At 37.5% G+C, this 16,999-nt stretch overlaps 3 protein-coding genes across 8 annotated transcripts; all 3 read left to right on the top strand.

Moving 5' to 3' along the window:
• Positions 1-482: 482 nt before the first annotated feature.
• LOC107998808 (uncharacterized) lies at positions 483-2,613 on the top strand. 4 transcript variants are annotated; one of them, XM_028667217.2, is made up of 5 exons: positions 483-1,104; positions 1,200-1,448; positions 1,580-1,956; positions 2,029-2,183; positions 2,239-2,613. In XM_028667217.2, exons 1-5 carry the CDS (start codon positions 483-485, stop codon positions 2,561-2,563), a joined length of 1,728 nt encoding a protein of 575 aa, XP_028523018.2. In that variant the 3' UTR covers positions 2,564-2,613. The 4 variants fall into 4 exon arrangements, with proteins under 4 accessions (XP_028523018.2, XP_016913774.2, XP_028523019.2 ...); XM_017058285.3 differs by having other exon boundaries at positions 2,257-2,613; XM_028667218.2 differs by having other exon boundaries at positions 1,200-1,403.
• Positions 2,614-3,156: 543 nt separating this feature from the next.
• On the top strand, positions 3,157-16,922 carry LOC107998806 (receptor-type tyrosine-protein phosphatase kappa-like). Of its 3 annotated transcripts, XM_017058277.3 has the most exons (24): positions 3,157-3,375; positions 3,453-3,654; positions 3,729-3,790; positions 3,866-4,067; positions 4,140-4,255; positions 4,322-4,514; positions 4,588-4,887; positions 4,968-5,200; positions 5,276-5,893; positions 6,198-6,475; positions 6,555-6,831; positions 6,914-7,001; positions 7,069-7,145; positions 7,226-7,360; positions 7,417-7,557; positions 7,634-7,831; positions 7,911-8,107; positions 8,190-8,296; positions 8,375-8,589; positions 8,675-8,800; positions 8,861-9,015; positions 9,114-9,249; positions 9,330-10,577; positions 15,164-16,922. In XM_017058277.3, the coding sequence occupies exons 1-23, from the start codon at positions 3,157-3,159 to the stop codon at positions 9,402-9,404; spliced, it is 4,350 nt and encodes a 1,449-aa protein (XP_016913766.2). In that variant the 3' UTR covers positions 9,405-10,577; positions 15,164-16,922. The 3 variants fall into 3 exon arrangements, with proteins under 3 accessions (XP_016913766.2, XP_061939598.1, XP_061939599.1); XM_062083614.1 differs by lacking the exons at positions 9,330-10,577; positions 15,164-16,922 and having other exon boundaries at positions 3,866-4,255; positions 9,114-9,323; XM_062083615.1 differs by lacking the exons at positions 9,330-10,577; positions 15,164-16,922 and having other exon boundaries at positions 3,866-4,255; positions 9,097-9,227.
• On the top strand, positions 12,304-13,539 carry LOC107998776 (probable inactive tRNA-specific adenosine deaminase-like protein 3). The gene has a single exon (XM_017058218.2). It carries the CDS (start codon positions 12,304-12,306, stop codon positions 13,537-13,539), a length of 1,236 nt encoding a protein of 411 aa, XP_016913707.1.
• Positions 16,923-16,999: the final 77 nt, after the last annotated feature.

Genomic DNA, 16,999 nt, shown 5'->3' on the forward strand with positions numbered 1-16,999 from the left:
AATTCTTTTTCCACCTGCCTCTTTAAATATCATCGAGAAACATCCTGGAAGAAGGTTAAAATTTCGACCGGACCCTCTTCAACTTACTATTCGCGATATATCCAGATCTATCGTGGTAAGAAATATTCGGAGGAGAATAGAAAATGTGCAAGCCACGCCGCATTCCCGCGCAAGAGATCATCGTCTCGCCACCTGCACGAATGGTAACCTTCTCCCTCGAAACTTGGACATCCCCCTCCTACGTGAGCACCGCTTTGCTGATTCTCGCGAATCAGAAACACCAATAATCGGAAAGGGAGATTCGATTGCTCGAAATCAAGTCAAGTTACAAATTGTGCGCGTCTCTGAGTGATAAAGACCGACCCGTTTATCTTCGCGCACCAATTATAATTATGCCTATCTATTGCAACGTGTGCACCGCGTAAAGTTTCGATCGGAATTATTCGAGTAATCGGTTTCAAGCGATAAAGCTCGCGATAAAAATGGCGGAAACATCGGAACCGGCCCCCGTCCACTGTTACACAAATCCCTCGTTCTGCCGCCAGTCGGAGTACATACCGGAGGATCAGGCCGGTGGTGACCTGCCACCACCTCCTCAATTCCAATGTGGTGGCGACGATCTACCACCGCCGCCTCCGCCGTTGCAGTTGCAATGCAACGGCGGCCAGACGAATCCCGCGTTTCAAGAAATGGGCGAGAACAGAGTGGCGGAGAAGTGCGGGGAGGCGGGTGGAGGCAGATATCGTTGTTACCTGGATGGTAACAACGTTAACAACTCGGCGCACCGAAGGTATGGAAGCGTTCCGTTCGAGGAACACCGCTCTACGTACAATCAAGGTTCAAGGTACGAGTACATAGAGGACGAGGAGAGGAGTCACGTGCAGAGAAGGGGTTCCCTGAGGTACGAGTTCATTCCGCGCCAGCAGGTGCAGCAACGTTCCGCACCGGCGGCCAACCAAGACGACGGCCAGATGCCCAGTTGCCGGAACAACGGCGGAAGATACGCCGTTGTACCGGGTGATCAGGATTACCAGGACGAAGAAGCACCGTGGAACACGGTGAAACGCGTACCTTCGGCGCGGAGGCACATCAACACGCCGCAAGGTAGGCTCGAGAAAATTCGTAATAAAATTCGGTCGCGATTTTTTTTTCCTGAAATAAGAAAAGATAAAAGAGAGAGAGAATGTTACACTTTATAGGCCGCTATAGCAGGGTGCCCTTGCAAGAGGAGGAACCGCCGGCTTTACCGGAGCGAAACGGCCAGGAACTGTCCACCTCGCCCAAGAATAACTTGGCTACGCAAAAATTGCACGAGATATTAGCCACACCCAGGAAGCCACCTCGATCCAGATCCGAGGAGAGGACCTTATCTCCAAAGAGGCAACACTCGTTCAATCAAACCGGTACGCCACAAAGAAGAGCGCTCACTCCAGGTGGTTCCCCGACCGGTACGCGTGTCTACGCCATTCAATTCGAACGAAATCCGTTTTCAAAGAATATGCTTTTCCCTCTTTCTTCTTTTTTCTTGAAAAAATATCAAGTCGGATATTAAAATTCTTGTTCTCGTCCGGAAATGTAGGTCGAACGTTCAGCCCTACCCGTTCCACGCCACATGGAACTCCACAAAATCGTACGTTCACCGGCGGGCTTCACACTTCCACCCCGAACAAAGAGCCATCGGCACGAAGATGCCTACCATTATTGGAAAACCCGTCCCGCCAACAGGATGTTTGCCCAGCCAGCAATTGTGGAAGGCTACGTTACATTGGAACAACTCCGGTCGACCTTGTAACGATGGGTCATGGTGACCCACCGCCTCGTTACGCATACATGGAAAATGGACTAGAATCTATGCCGATGGTGTCCGGTTCACCGAGGTATCAAGTAATACCTGCTGGACAGAAAAGGAACGGGTATCAAAGCGTGGAAAGTGCCTTCATCGCTAGAACCGCAGTTGTGAGTAAAACTATACTACTTGTTTTCGAATGAAACGACGATCCAATCACGCGGATTATTCGTTTTATCAAGGTTCCGCCGCTGTCACCGCCGAACAGCGACGCCAACACGACCTTGGCTAGCGGTCTGGAGAAGAACGACAGAAGAAACGCGCCGTTCTTGTTGGTCCTGGTTGGAATTCTAACCTGCGGTTTGGCACTGTACTTGTCATGGACGCAAGGAAGAAGGTAATATGCCCATGAAGAAAGACACCGAGGATGATTTAGATGTTTACCTAAACAGGTCGAAATTCGTTTCTAGGTATTATTACGACAGTGCGGCTGGTTGTGGCGCCTGTTGCGCTTTGGCAGGCGCTTGCAGAACGTTGAGAAAGACTTGGACAGGACTTGGACTCGCAGGATTATCGGCACTCAGTTGCGCAGGGCTTTTGTTGCTCGCCGCCAAATCTCCCAAACCTGGCACTCCTCTCCACGATGTCACGGCCGGCGCTTTGTGCGGAGTTTCTTTACTCGGTGCCGTTCTGGCTCTGCTCGCGCTTCTGTCACCAAGGTGCAATTTAGGCCGACACAGAAGGGTGCATTCTTGGATACCTCGTCTTTCACCTTGATTTCGTCACATTCTAGATGTGCCTTCTTTAAAAATAATTCCAGCCAAAAATATTAACCGCAATCATCTTTACGCAGAAAGTGTTGACCGATTCAGCAACGTTGAAATCCTAGTCTGCCAAGAGTTGAATTATTATATAGGAATAACACAGGGGGAGGGGGAAGTATAACGTAAGAAAACGACTCAAACGTTGACATTATCAATCTTAAGATAAAATGAACTTATAATCCATGCTCATGAAAACTACTCAAGTACAATATTTTTGTAAGACCTTGTATATTTTGTATCGATTTTTAAATAAAAATTTCCGAAAAAAGTGTCTCGACTGTTACGTATATTTATCTCGATACAGCAGCAGTTTAATGAAACGCTGTATAATTGTTAATATTCAACATATCAGTAAAGAACCGGATGTTCCTTATCGTAGATTCACTCAATAGGAAGTCGATCCCTCCATATAGAATCATTCTAATTGTAAGATGCGTTCACTGTCAGTTAAGTATTCGACGTTATATGTTGTGTATAATAAAATTTAATATTTGTGATTTTATATGGAGTTGAAAGTGCAAAACTAACGTAACGAGTATACCGAATATGAATATAACGAGTATATTTAACGGAACAAATCTATTAACTGCAATAATTCTGATGCTATATAATATTAATGCTTTAGTGACGAATAATGGCATACTTCCACCACCTAACATCGATTTCATTAATGAAACAATGGTCCGCGCGAGTCTTTCAGTGAAAGAGGCATTACCATCCAATGAAGCAACGTTAATACCTCTTGGTTATAAGTTTGTTATACATGTAATTAAAATAAGTGTTAATTTGTACATACAATTTTCTGTTTCTATTTTATAAACGATCAATATATCTTTTACCAGAAAATAGAAGATAATATTTCTTATCCAGAATTGAAAACTATGGGAAACTATACCAAAATATTTGATAATATTTCAATGATGATTGGATATACCAACGATTTGGAGCCTGGCACTATTTATAAGATTTTTTACATATTATCAAACATCAATGACAACGTATTTATAGTCAGTGATTCGAAGAATTTTACAACTCGTTGCATTCGTAAGCCATTACATTTCATATAGCCTACACAAATAACAATTTAACGATAAGAAATAAATGAGAAAATTTTTCAGCAACTGTCAACTTTCACGTAAAAATAAAAACTACTAGTTTAATATTGACGAAGGATCAAGAAGTAATAATTATTTCTTCTATCTGTGTCTTCAAAATTTTTTTCTATACTGTTTGAAAATGTTTTATCGACTTTTAGGAATCCTTGTATTCTTGTCCAAGTAACTGGTACGACTTCGTGTTTGAGAATCTGGAAACAGGCGTTCAAATTAACAAAGGAAGGTTAATTAAACTGCCATACGAATTTACAAATCTCATACCTTATACCTTATATAAAATTACAATCAGCAAAGGAGCAATGATATTATTATTCTCACAAAAAGTTCGAACCCTTCACGAAGGTAGTGAAACTTTTTTTAAATTTAATTCCTCCATCGATTCCATGATCTCTGAGATATCTGTTTTCACAATAGTGCCATCGGAAATAAGGAATTTCAGAATGACACTGACATCGTCGAAAATCAATTTGCAGTGGGATGCTCCTTTGTATCTGAATGGAATCATACAAAAATACGAAGTTGTATTACAGGTAATCAAAGAGAGAAATTCTAATTATTCAAAGAATCACTTAACTACAAAGTAACAATGTTTCAAGGTTCGAACACATCTTGGTTGTGAAAATTTAAAAATTGATCCAAAGAAAAATATTACTAATTACCTTTCAACTGCGACCACCAATACCACATTTTCAAACTTAATTCCTTATGCGCATTACGTTGGAAAAATTGCCGCCTGCACCTCTTTTTGTGGACTTGAGAAACAAATTGAGTTCACTACAAAACAAACAGGTAAAAAGAATTTATTTTTGACGATTCACGAAAGTTTCCATTGCAGAGGCCAATGAAACTTTGATACTTTCAGATACTCCAACCGCAATATATAATAATTTAAGATTTCAAAATTACACATTGACGTGGGACGCGCCTAAAGATTGCTCCACAATTTCTGGACCTATAATTGCAAGAATCGTTGTCACCGGTATTAGCAAAGCGGTGAAAAATTTTAGCATCACAATGCAAACTGCAGAATATTCTTACTATTTGAACGATGTGCTATATGGCGCTGAAATATACGAAGCACGAATTTACGCCATCAGAAGTTATACCGAAAAGCACAATGAATCGCGATATGAAAAGCTAATATTCATTACTCCTCCGAAAGGTTAGATCGTTGCAACAATCACTTAAAAAAAAAAGAAGAAATTATTCTCTTAAGTAATAATTAAGATTAATTTACAACAGAACCACCTCCTGTGAAGAACTTGGAGATTTATGAAATCGACTTGCAATCGATGAGAGTACACTTCAGATGGCAAAAACCAGAACCACCTGTCAACGGAGAAATAAAATATTACGTAGTGAAAAGTTGTTTTTCGGGTTGTGAGGTTATATCGAAGATACGAGCAACCGAGTACTGCCAATTATGGGATAAATATATCTGCGCGAATGTTGAACATCCAGTCAAAGAAATCAAGGTGCCGAACGCCATCTATTGATCGAAATGAAGATACGAATATTAATCTTAAAGATATTGTATGAATATTTTTCAGATATATCCTGAGAACGTAAACGTGTCAACGTTTAATGCTTCATCGACCGCATTGCAAATTATTTGGGCGAAAATGAAGCCACAGGCGCCGGAAATTTTTATCACCGAGGCTCTCGAAAAAGGAATGGTAAATCTAACATGGTCTCACCCTTGGAAAACGGGTGGACATCTCCAGAAATTCGTGATAAGGGCAGAAATGATATCGTCGCGTCTCAAAATGCAAATTTCACAGTCACAGAAACGCACGCTTTACGAATATCGAGTTGAAGAATATCAATCGCGATACAGTACAAAATTACACTTATTGTCCTCGTCCATTTATGAAATTTCCATTCGAGCAGTGACAAATACCGGATTATACGGGGAGGAGAAAATTGCAGAAGTGAGGACGCTTTTGGCAATGGCATTCGAGAAAGAGTTAACAATGGAAATGCGCGATTCAGACTCGACGATCTTGTTGCACATCCCTCCCATTCTGAACGACACGAAAAACAGTGTAACAAATGTTGTTGTAAAAGGTAGCCAAGCTTGCCAGAATTACACGGAATTGAACCCCTATCTACGCGAGAAAGTGGGTATCAAATATTATGAGATCGCGTGGTGTGCAGCCAAGTTTCCCGTAAGTATTCGAATCTTTATGTAACATTTCCTTTTTTAAAATCAACTACGATAAATATATAGTATTAATATATTTGTTAGAAACAAATCTTCAGATCCTATAGATTAGGAACACAAAAGTTTATTAAAAAATACGAAAGCTTAATAAGTTATAAATAAACTTGCTTATAAGTTAATAAAAAAGCTTTTACATTTTTGTATTGCCAACTTTTGTGTTCGTTTTGATCTTTGGAATCGACACATCGAAAAACGTTGCATTCTATATACTTTTTTGTCAAACAAACCTTTCACCCTTTCTCGAATAGACTGACATGTTTGCCGATAAAACATTCACAATAGGCGATAACAAGATTTACGGTAATGCCACGAATTGCGCGCTAAAACCGGCCGAGTCCTACGCAATAATGATAGTATTAATCGAAGAAGAATCTATCATCAAGGATCAGATCATAATCGTGGAGATAACATCAATTCGCGTTGGCAAAGTGTCGAAACGATACGACGAAATTTGGATCGTTCCTATCGCGATATTTCTTATCGGAGGAGCTCTTATAGGAGCTCTAGTTTTTTACTTTTATCAAAGGTGCAAATAGATTTTTCTTTCTATCATATACGATCGAATGAAATGAGTAATAATTTGATAGCTATTGTATTCATCGTAGAAAGCAAAGAAGATCTTTGGAAAAGATTACGCTACAAGATTTGGTTCATCTTGAAACAGAATCGATATCGTCGAGTTCTAAACAATTTTTAAATGTCACTACTGCCTCGTCCGATAAAAAGTTTCTATCATGTGAGAATACCACTTACAACGGAGACGCATTATGCATTAATGATGTTAATCAACGAGAAGGAGGAATGTCAGTTGTAAAAGTGAAAGACTTGGAGAAATACGTAAAGCATGCAATCGAGTCTGGATTACTCGATAGACAGTATAATGTGAGTTCTTTCATATTTAAACATATTACCACGGATGTAATAAATTTTGTAACTGTATGTATATATTTGGATTGCAAATAAGACCCTTCCACGAGGACAAACGAAACCATGGGAATACGGAAAGTTAGAACAAAACAGACCAAAGAATAGATATGGAAATCTCATAGCCTGTACGTAAATACTTCCTTACAGAATTGTAAAATATGCTAATTAGTAATTAAATCAATTATTCTACAGACGATGAAAATCGTGTGATACTAGAGAAACTTCCGGATGATCCTTATTCAGATTATATTAACGCTACTTATATCAAGGTAATATTAAGTGGATAAAAAAAACAATATTGTTCTATCTTGAAAAAAGATTGTATCGATAAATGGAATTTTTATAAAAGGGCTATAAAAAGGAGAAATTTTACATAGCTACGCAAGGTCCAAAAGCTAATACGATCATCGATTTTTGGAGAATGATCTGGCAAGAAGAAAGTTACATCATTTGCATGGTTGCGAAATTAATTGAAGATGGAAAGGTAAAATTTGTATTAAAATCAATACGTATTTGACAATGATATTTAAATTGTTATAGACAAAATGCGAACAATATTGGCCTGATATTGGAAAAAAGAAAAGATACGGAGATATCATTGTTTTCAATGCGAAACATGCCGTGTTTGCAGATTTTACGTTTCGTACTTTACATGTGACGTATGGAGACGAAGCTCGAAAAGTGAGAAACAAAATTGATATCGATTAAAATACGTATACACATCTATGATCTCTTTAACGATTAATTGAAAAATTAGATCGAGCATTTACACTACACTGCATGGCCAGATCATGGCGCACCGTTGTTCACGCATTCTGTGGTAACGTATTTAAAGAAACTCTTGGCAACACCACCCGGAAGTGGACCAGTCGTGGTCCACTGCAGTGCAGGTGTTGGGAGAACTGGAATTGTAATTTTATGTGACATTTGCCTTCGACGCGCCGCGGCAGAAGGGGTAAAATATATTTAAAAAAAATATTTTCACCAATTTTTGAAAGCAGAACGCAGTACCTACTTTTTAAAAATATCTTTAGGCAATAAACGTGTTCTCCGAAACTCAAGCAATTAGAAATCAAAGGATTAATATGATAGATAATAAACAACAGTATCTATTTGCACATTTAACGCTACTAGAATGTTTACTTTTTCTTCCAACATCTTTACCATATAATAAAGATCTATCGATCAATATTATAGAGCTTAAAGAACAATTGATGATTCAACGAGACAGGTAATTTTTTTTATAAAAAATATATATCGTATGCAAGGTGTGCAAAATATGTTGTGTGTTAAATAATTTTTCTAAAAAAAAGTCTAGAAAAAATGACCTGGCACGATGAAGTTCTTCGATTATCGATCAATCAAATATCTCTATCAAAACGCAACCTTGTTAAAAACAGATTTCCAGAATTAATATTAGGTTTGGAATAATTTGATTGCTCCTTATCTCTTCGTATTTCTCTATCATCAGAGTGCAATAACAATAATTCCATTGCAGCGAATGCAGGCAGAGTATATTTAAAAAGATATCCGTCGACAGACGAAGACAGCGATTATATATCCGCTGTTTACGTAGATGGTGTAAAATTACAGAATCAGTATATAGCAACACAATTACCATTACCTGAAACATTTAGCGATTTCTGGAGAATGATTGCTGAGTATAAAGTGGAACTTATCATTATGTTACAATTACCAGATTTAAAAGATGCGGTATCAATTATGATAAAATTTTTGTTAATTTAATATTAGAAAAATTTTATTAATCAATTATATATTTATATCAACCTTTGTACAGACGTGTTGTCCTATTGTTCCAAAGAGAGAATTTAAACCAGTACCATATATAAATGTTCGAACGAAAGAATTCGCAACATTTGAATACTATACGTTAGAGAAACTGATAATCGTCGATAATTCAGAGGTTAGTCGCAGACTTTTATCTGGAAATGAAATGCATCAATTTTTATATATGTAATTTCAGAAACCTGCTACAGAACAATACGTAACAATTTTATGTTCCACGGAATGGAAAACTGGTAAAAATCAAGATTTACCTGCGACTATATCGTTAGTAACATTATGGCAATCAGCACAAAAAATTCTGAAAGAAGACAGTCCTATCGTCGTTGTCTGCCAGTAAGATTATATCCAAAAATATCTAAAAATATTTTTATATAAATTGAATATTTATTATGAAATAAATGTCTATTGCGAAAGTATCTCTTTCTAATTAGCGATGGTGTAACTGGCTGTGGACTTTATTTAGCCTTAAATTTTCTTTTGGAGAGAATGATTATAGAAAAAGAATGCGATGTTTGCTTTGCAATTCGCGCGATAAGAAAATCAAGGCCTGATTTTATCACATCTTTGGTAAATTTGATTCAAATTAATAGTTTTTTTTTTAAAACTTTCGAAAATTCGAAATGATATAAGAAATATATCTGTTTCAGGAACACATGGAATATCTATATGATGCAATCATAACGTATTTAAAATATTTCGAAACTTATGCAAATTGCACATAAATAATCTCATTAATTATTATTTGATTAATTAACTGACTTGTTACATAAACTTGATTCGAATAATTTCAACAGACTAACAATCATGATTGCTTTCTATCATATATATCGTTCGAGATATAAATTATATCGTTACGTAATTAGTTATTAATAATTAGTTATTAATAATAATACGTAATTAGTTATTAAGAATTTCTCTCTTTTCAATTTTCATATTTTTTTCTTATTTTTCTATGTTCAAAGAAAATGATCGAATATTATCGTAATATATCGCGATGTATACATATATATGATCTCATCATTTTCTTTATAAAAAAGTGTTTACGTAAATAATTGTTTGTAGAAATTAATATAAAAATTTCGTAGTAAAATTAAAATATTTATTTCAACAAACACACGAAAAGAAAAATAATAGATAACTATTTAAAATGTACTTACAAATTTGAAGAATAAAAATTATAACTGTCACGAGGTAAAACTAATCTGCAAAATAAATTGATGACGTCATCATGCACGTTTTCGCGCCAAATTTTAGCTGCTCGAATCGTTCTCTTTCGTCGATATTAAAACACCATCAAACATAATATTTGAACTAAACAATAGAACAAGATATTTTTAGCTTCTTTTCAATTTCAAAAATTACACTTAGAACATCTTATTTCAACGAAAACACTATTTCATAACCAAAACATCGAATCTTTGTAATACGCATAATATGTATAAACAAAAAACCGTTAGAAATAACTTACATTTTATGTAGAATATATCGAATTTATTGCAATATCAGCAAAGGCCATTATTTCTTTGTCTTGACGATAATATTAGGTAACTAGTTCGATATGTTATTAATAGAAATAAAAGATGTTTAAGGGAAAAAAAAGGAAAAAACGAAGGACCGTAGTGTGGTCACGCTTCCCTTCCTCCAGTCGAGAGTTTACACTAATGACCGACAGAGTGTGCATCAGTAGCGTCGATAACTCGTAATCGCGAAAGGTATCGTTCTCCTGTAAACGTCCATCTCTACGGATATTTTCACGTGTGTTTTGTGCTATTTGTGAATCGTAGTTTGAGTGTAAAGCATCGAAAGGTGTGATTGACAAGAATCTACTCGTTTATAGTTGAGGAAAAGAATCAAACCGAAAAGAGACGTTGAAACGTGCTTTCTCACAGCAGCAGGTAAGAATTTTCATCTTTCTTTTGCCACTTGCGTAAAGAATATATATGCGAGGTTGTTCGTCGATGATCGAGTCATTTTTTTGGAAATATCTTTTGTCTGTTTCGATCGAATTGATTTGTTTTGTTTGACAAGCGCGAAAGATGCGGAACACGCGTGTCATATCTCGATTCAAGGCCAGGGAAGACATATTGGCACGTGAATCGAACCCATTAAAAAACGAACTATTGTGATTAAGAAAATTGGGATATTTAAATCAATTAGAATTTATTTATAAATTTGTATTAATTATTCCGTATCATTCGTTGAATACATTTTCTTAATGAGTTTACATTTGTGTGCTGCGTCACTCGAGTCTGCTTGTTGTTCCTTTTATGTTATATAAGGAACACGCTTTGCACGAATGTGCTACCACCATCTTTGTTGACGTAACGAAGCGCGAAATTTAACTTCCTTCTATCGATAGCGAATACAATGCTTATTAGAATATCATCTTTAAATTATAAATAAACATTTATAATTTTTTAACAGATGATTTTATATGCTTTCTACTCGTTTTTTCAATTAAAATATTCTTTATTAAAATTATTAATAAAAAAACAAAACAAATCAAATTTTTGTACAACGAATAATATATATTTGCATGATTATATTTTTGTCTAAGTATGTTTGAATAAAATCGTTGCGTTATTTCATAATAAAATTATCATTCGTCTAATGACTATCTTTAACAATAACCTCGTATTCGCGGCACGCTATTACGCTATGAACGTTTTATAATTTAATCTGTCCTGTCCACTCATTTATCCATTCACAGAACATCCGACCATGGCATATTTTCCTCCTGCTGAGCGGTTAATACGCTTTAAGATGTGACTTCTCAAGCATCATCATCGAATCACGTTTTCGATATTGACGTAACTCGTTCACCAATTTATTAAAAGCTTACCATATCAATTCAAAGTTCTTAACAATACGATTCTTTGGTCAAAAAGATTGCATTTTCAACGGGAGATCCAATGAGCTGCATTATCTCGTCTCGAGACCTATTTTACACCATATCTTCTTCGTCTGATAAAACGATACAATAATAGGTATAACGTTAATAAATATTTTCTCAATCTCGCTTCGTCAAATTCCCCTCTCAATAATTCTAATCTGTCTTGTTATTTCTTATCGCCCCGAGATAAATTTATGGAATTTCGAGCTTGTATTTCGAATAATTTGTGGTTCATTCGAGAGCCCAAACTCCGCGCCAAAGTTGATCTATGAAATCAGGCAAATATCGTAAGATTTCACGACGGTCTGTCGTTACCGTTCCATCCACAGGTTTCACGTTTTAACTGGAAAGCGATCATCGCAGGATCGGGACGGCGTGGCAACAAAGACCTTATTTCTTCTGTTCGTGGATCAACGTCGTACAATTGCGCCTAACTCCGACAATCGATCCGACCGTGGCCCAACTTGACAGCAATTTAAAATCGCTTCTCCTCCTGTGAGCCGTACCAAGTGCACCGTCACTAACTACAACATTCTTTCACGATACGTGTCCATTTTTCTTCCGCTTTGTTCGCTTCATACGAATATATATATATCTACATTTAAATTTATAATGTAAGAAAATAAACGGAAGGTTTGGTATATTAAAGACGTCGAAGATAAAACTTTGAAAGCATCGATGAAGATGAAACGACGAAAAGTGAAGGCACCACCGTCTTTTCAGGAAAAATGGCGATCACCTCGCCCAAATGCCCGAAGGAGAGCAAAATGGGAGCCACTGTTAGAAGTTGGATAGCGAGACCGATCTTAAATCCTGACTTCACGGACGATCCATCCCTCGAAGATGTCTACGTGGGTGTACTTAAGCAGAAAAAGGATATCTCGACTGCGATTCAGAGTATTTCTTCCATTCTGCCAGGTTTCCAGCACCTCAAACGCTGCTCCTCCAACAGACTACTATTGGCACCGTTAAATTGTACGAAAATATCAGCAGAAATGGAAAATTCATCCGAAAAATGTATCTTGACGGAAGAGAAATTAAAAATAATGTTAAGAGAAAAAGGGTTTGACTTATCTTTATTGGAAGATAATTTTCAGATATTGAAAGTACCAGCAAGAAGAGTCAAAACGAAAGCGCAAGCGACTCGGGCCTCAAACATTTGGCCTTTGAACTTTCATCCGGATCCAAATATCGAATGTCTGATCGATGGATCAATTTTTACAGAACATCAATTAAACCTGATAGAGAGGTATATGAACGTTGCAGTGGAAGCAGCCAAATTAGAGGCTGTCGGTGATCAGAATTGCAACGGCAGCGCTGTGATTGTTGACCCGGAGGATGGAAGAATTCTTGCAATTGCTGCCTCGAAAATCGATCAACATCCAATGTGGCACGCAGCTATGCTCGTCGTGGATCTTGTTGCCAAACTTCAAGGTGGGGGTGCTTGGAAATTAGAATCAAAATTTGAACAGAGTAGTGATAATTCAGAGACGATCGATTCTACAGACAAAATAGAAAACTATGTAACAAGGGAAATAAATATTAAAAGAAAATATGTAGAGGAAGCTCCGCTTTATTATCCAACATCGTTAACGAAAATTAATCTTCCAAAAGAGGAATCTCTGGCATCTTCTGCGATTCGACGAGGACGAAGGAATAATAATTCCAGCCATAAATCGGAACAAACGGCAACAAACACGGAAAAATGTGGCCCTTATTTATGCACGGGATATTGGGCGTTTCTATTAATGGAACCATGCCCTCTCTGCGCTATGGCACTCTTGCACTCTAGAGTTTTAAGGATATTTTACGGTATTTCCAATAAAACTACAGGCGTGTTAGGAACCAAGACGATTTTACACGCTGTGCCAGGATTGAATCATCGATATCAGGTTTGGAGTGGTGTTCTGGAGCAAGAATGTCAACGAGTGTTACAAGATATCGAGCACAGAAATATGAATTGACTCACGTGATGATGCATTCGCAACAATTGATCATAATTTTCTATCAACGAACGATTCGTGGAACAATAAAGATCATACGTACACAGGATAGATCATAAGAGAAACGAAAAAATTCTTCCCTTTATACTTTTTTTACATTTTAAGGATTTGAAAATGTGGAAAACAGATGCAACGTTAATATTTGGATATAATTCAACAAGCGTGATTATAATTTTTCTAATCTTTGGCAATGACATTCGGGAAAGAATTGCCCTTGGCATTGTCTCGAAGTAAGTTAGTTGAGCGATACTATGGCATCAATGTGATAACCGGTTTATAATTTCAATCAAAAGCAGGCGGCGCAAATCTTACACGTGATTCAGACGTGCATTCGTCCATTATAAAGATATATATATGACCTTGGTGTCTTAGTACAATTTGCAGGAATAGAGGTCTTTACTCGTGTTGCCACTATTTCTTCATCTACGCGACGAGTTAATACTTCCTTGCGCCTATTATACAATCGTTTTCTAATTGTACAATTACAAAAATCATTATTTTCAAATAATTTTGCTACAAAGTCTTTCGATACAAAAATTCTCTAATTAAAAGTTCTCTAAAAAAAGAAACATCTCAATTCGTTCGACACTCGAAGAATCGTACGGTTCATAGATTTAACGTTCGTAAAAAAGTAAATATTGCTTGGAGACAATTGGCAGTTAACTAATGAAGCCAATTCTTTCAAAGTCTTGCATCATTCCTGACCATCATCATTTCTTCGAAGAATGATGATTCCATCTGTTTTTGAAATTTAAATAAAAATTAATTCAACGAATAATCACTGGGTATGAATTTTATTTTCTAGCTTGCATAATTCGAGAAAAAAAATTGAAAATAATAATTTCACCTACGTCATAAGACTGTAATTTAATACAGAATGAATAATTCTTCTTCGCTGAAGGAACGAAGTGTTGTTCGCGGTGGCAAGGAACAAGGTCGCCAAGTAATTCGCTGTCGGTGGTCGTTGATCTCGTTGAATCGGTCGGAAGATTTTTCTACGGAGTTTCTTCCCGCGGTCGTGTGGATTAGACGTGACACGCGAGTATCGTTGATACTTGCTACTCGAGTTTCTCCCCCCGTACAAGCCAGGCACACGGTTTAATTCGTGTGGAACCGAGTAGCGCGTATAACAATGACCTCGCGGATTAACTTCAATCAGCGAAACTTCAGACGTCTAACCCCCTTGAGCAGGCCTGCTTTGCTGAACGGATATACGTGCAAAGATGCGGAGAACAGTGGAAAACGTTTAGGAGAAAATGTTGGAACGGGGAATTAGGAAGCATTCAGACGATTCATTCGACGAGCACGATGAATGGGCACTTTCTCACTAACATTGTCGGTGTGGATATTTTCGACGAAAATCTATCTAGGTGTGGGCAAAATTTTGTCGTATAAATTAAAATATATTTCTCGAACGTTTCCTTATACACTGGTAATATTCTTTTTTATATGTATATGTGTATATATATATAATAAAAGAGATCCCCATTTAACGTATTCGAACACAGAATTAACATTTACGGAAAGTATCCTCGATACACCGGTACACCTGTTCCGTGGACGTATATTAATTTTGTTGTTTCAGGTTCTGCTTCTACGATATTAATTTAACTCATCATCATTTTCTGGGACGAAGTTTAACGAAGTTACGAACAACAGGCTGAAAGTTTAAGGATCGCTGTCACAGAGCAGAGTTTGGAAGTTCATTCGGCGAAAAACGGAAAAACAGAATCGTAACAGAATCGTCTGTTCGTCTAATCCTCCAGAATTTCTGCTCGAATACACTTTCGCGAGAATAACTGCGAGAAACTTTTATTAACGGCTAACAATTGTTGCACGTCCTTCGTTGCACTGTCTCTGGCACGTGGCTATAATAATAACGTAACGAGGAGGCGCATCCTCTCACCTCTTCTTCACGTTAGTCGCTTGTCCGGCCTGAGATCGACTCGAAAAACTTCTTTTTCCATTTTTTTTTGCCATCTCATCGGAGAGAATTAGTAACGAAAACATACTCCGCAAAGTTCGAGATAACGGCTCGCAAAATAATTAATCCACGTGGCAAACGAGCATCTTTTACGACGCAACTGCTCGTCAAATTGATGTAAACGTCGTCATCGTGATCTCGAAATAGCGACGAAGACACGAGCGAGGCACTGGATCGTCGTGGATAACGACGATTAGAAATCAAGCCTGGATTATTCGAAAAAGTAGAAGGATATTGGATAGATCGATATAAAAAAGGAAAGCGGAAGAGATCAGGTATTGATCGAGGTTCAGCGGTGTCGATCAAATTCGGGACGATTTTACGAGGTAAACCAAGTCACATTTTGCTCATCAACACTGAGTGGTTCCAATTGACGGTCGGGTCGACCCTCCAGCGTAGACACTATTGGTCAGCCTTTTAATACAGGCAGTCGCGATTGGATCAGATCGTTCTTAGACAGAAGGCATCGCTGGAGCATTCGGTTCAAAACTTTTAACGTCGTCAGTGTCGCGCAATTTGCTGCCCGTCGTCGTACGCAAGGGTCACACAGATCCAAGAGACATTCGCGCATCCAGTTTGTCTCAGTCGGTTTAAGTCGGTCAACGATTGCGCCGACAGCTTATAAAAGATAATCAACCAGAACAATACAGAAGGAAACAATTGCATCAGGAAGTCGAACCGTTTCGTGCTCTGCTTACTTGTTTCGAAAGAAGATATTTGTTTGTCATCTCTATTCTCAAATCGTGTTGGAAGAGGGGAAAAAAGGAAAGGAAGAAAAGGACAATCGAAGGAAATAATCGAATCCAACGTTTGATAACTCGTATCGCAAACAACATCGTCCAAAGTTTCGATTGACCGGTTGAATGGCTCATATTTATTGGCTCTTACTCTTTGAAAGATCTTGATCGTTACGTTACACTGCCTACTATTTGGGAAAGAAAGGGAATCGAGCCTAGAGGGAGATTCGTGTTTTTTCAATAGTACACGACCAAGAAGACATTTCTGGCCGACTTCTCCGTAAGATTCGACTTTCCTAGCGTGGAAAGAAGTTTGAGGAACATCGAGGAACGAAACAAATCCCATTTGGTTTTACGCCACGAAGCCTCGTTTTTCCCCCTTCTGGATCAGGTTTATCTTTCCGTCGGCATCATGGAACGAAGGATCCTGAAAATGTGGTGACGACGTGATAGGCGAAGGCCTTCGATTATCGAGACACTATCAAGTGGTGTGAGCCATAGTCGTTAGAAAGAAAATCGAGATATATTTTTACGTGTCCAGTGACACCCCCCAGTTAAGAGCGACAATCGTTTTTAACGTATAATACATATATATATATATATAAAAAAAAAAAAAAAAGAAACGAATTTTTATCGAGAATAATAAAATAGAAATAGAATTTCTAGAATTCAAATCCTGATCTAAGTTTCATCTTACTAA

Source organism: Apis cerana, linkage group LG13 (genome assembly GCF_029169275.1).
Source record: "Apis cerana isolate GH-2021 linkage group LG13, AcerK_1.0, whole genome shotgun sequence".
NCBI classification, from domain to species: Eukaryota; Metazoa; Arthropoda; class Insecta; order Hymenoptera; family Apidae; genus Apis; species Apis cerana.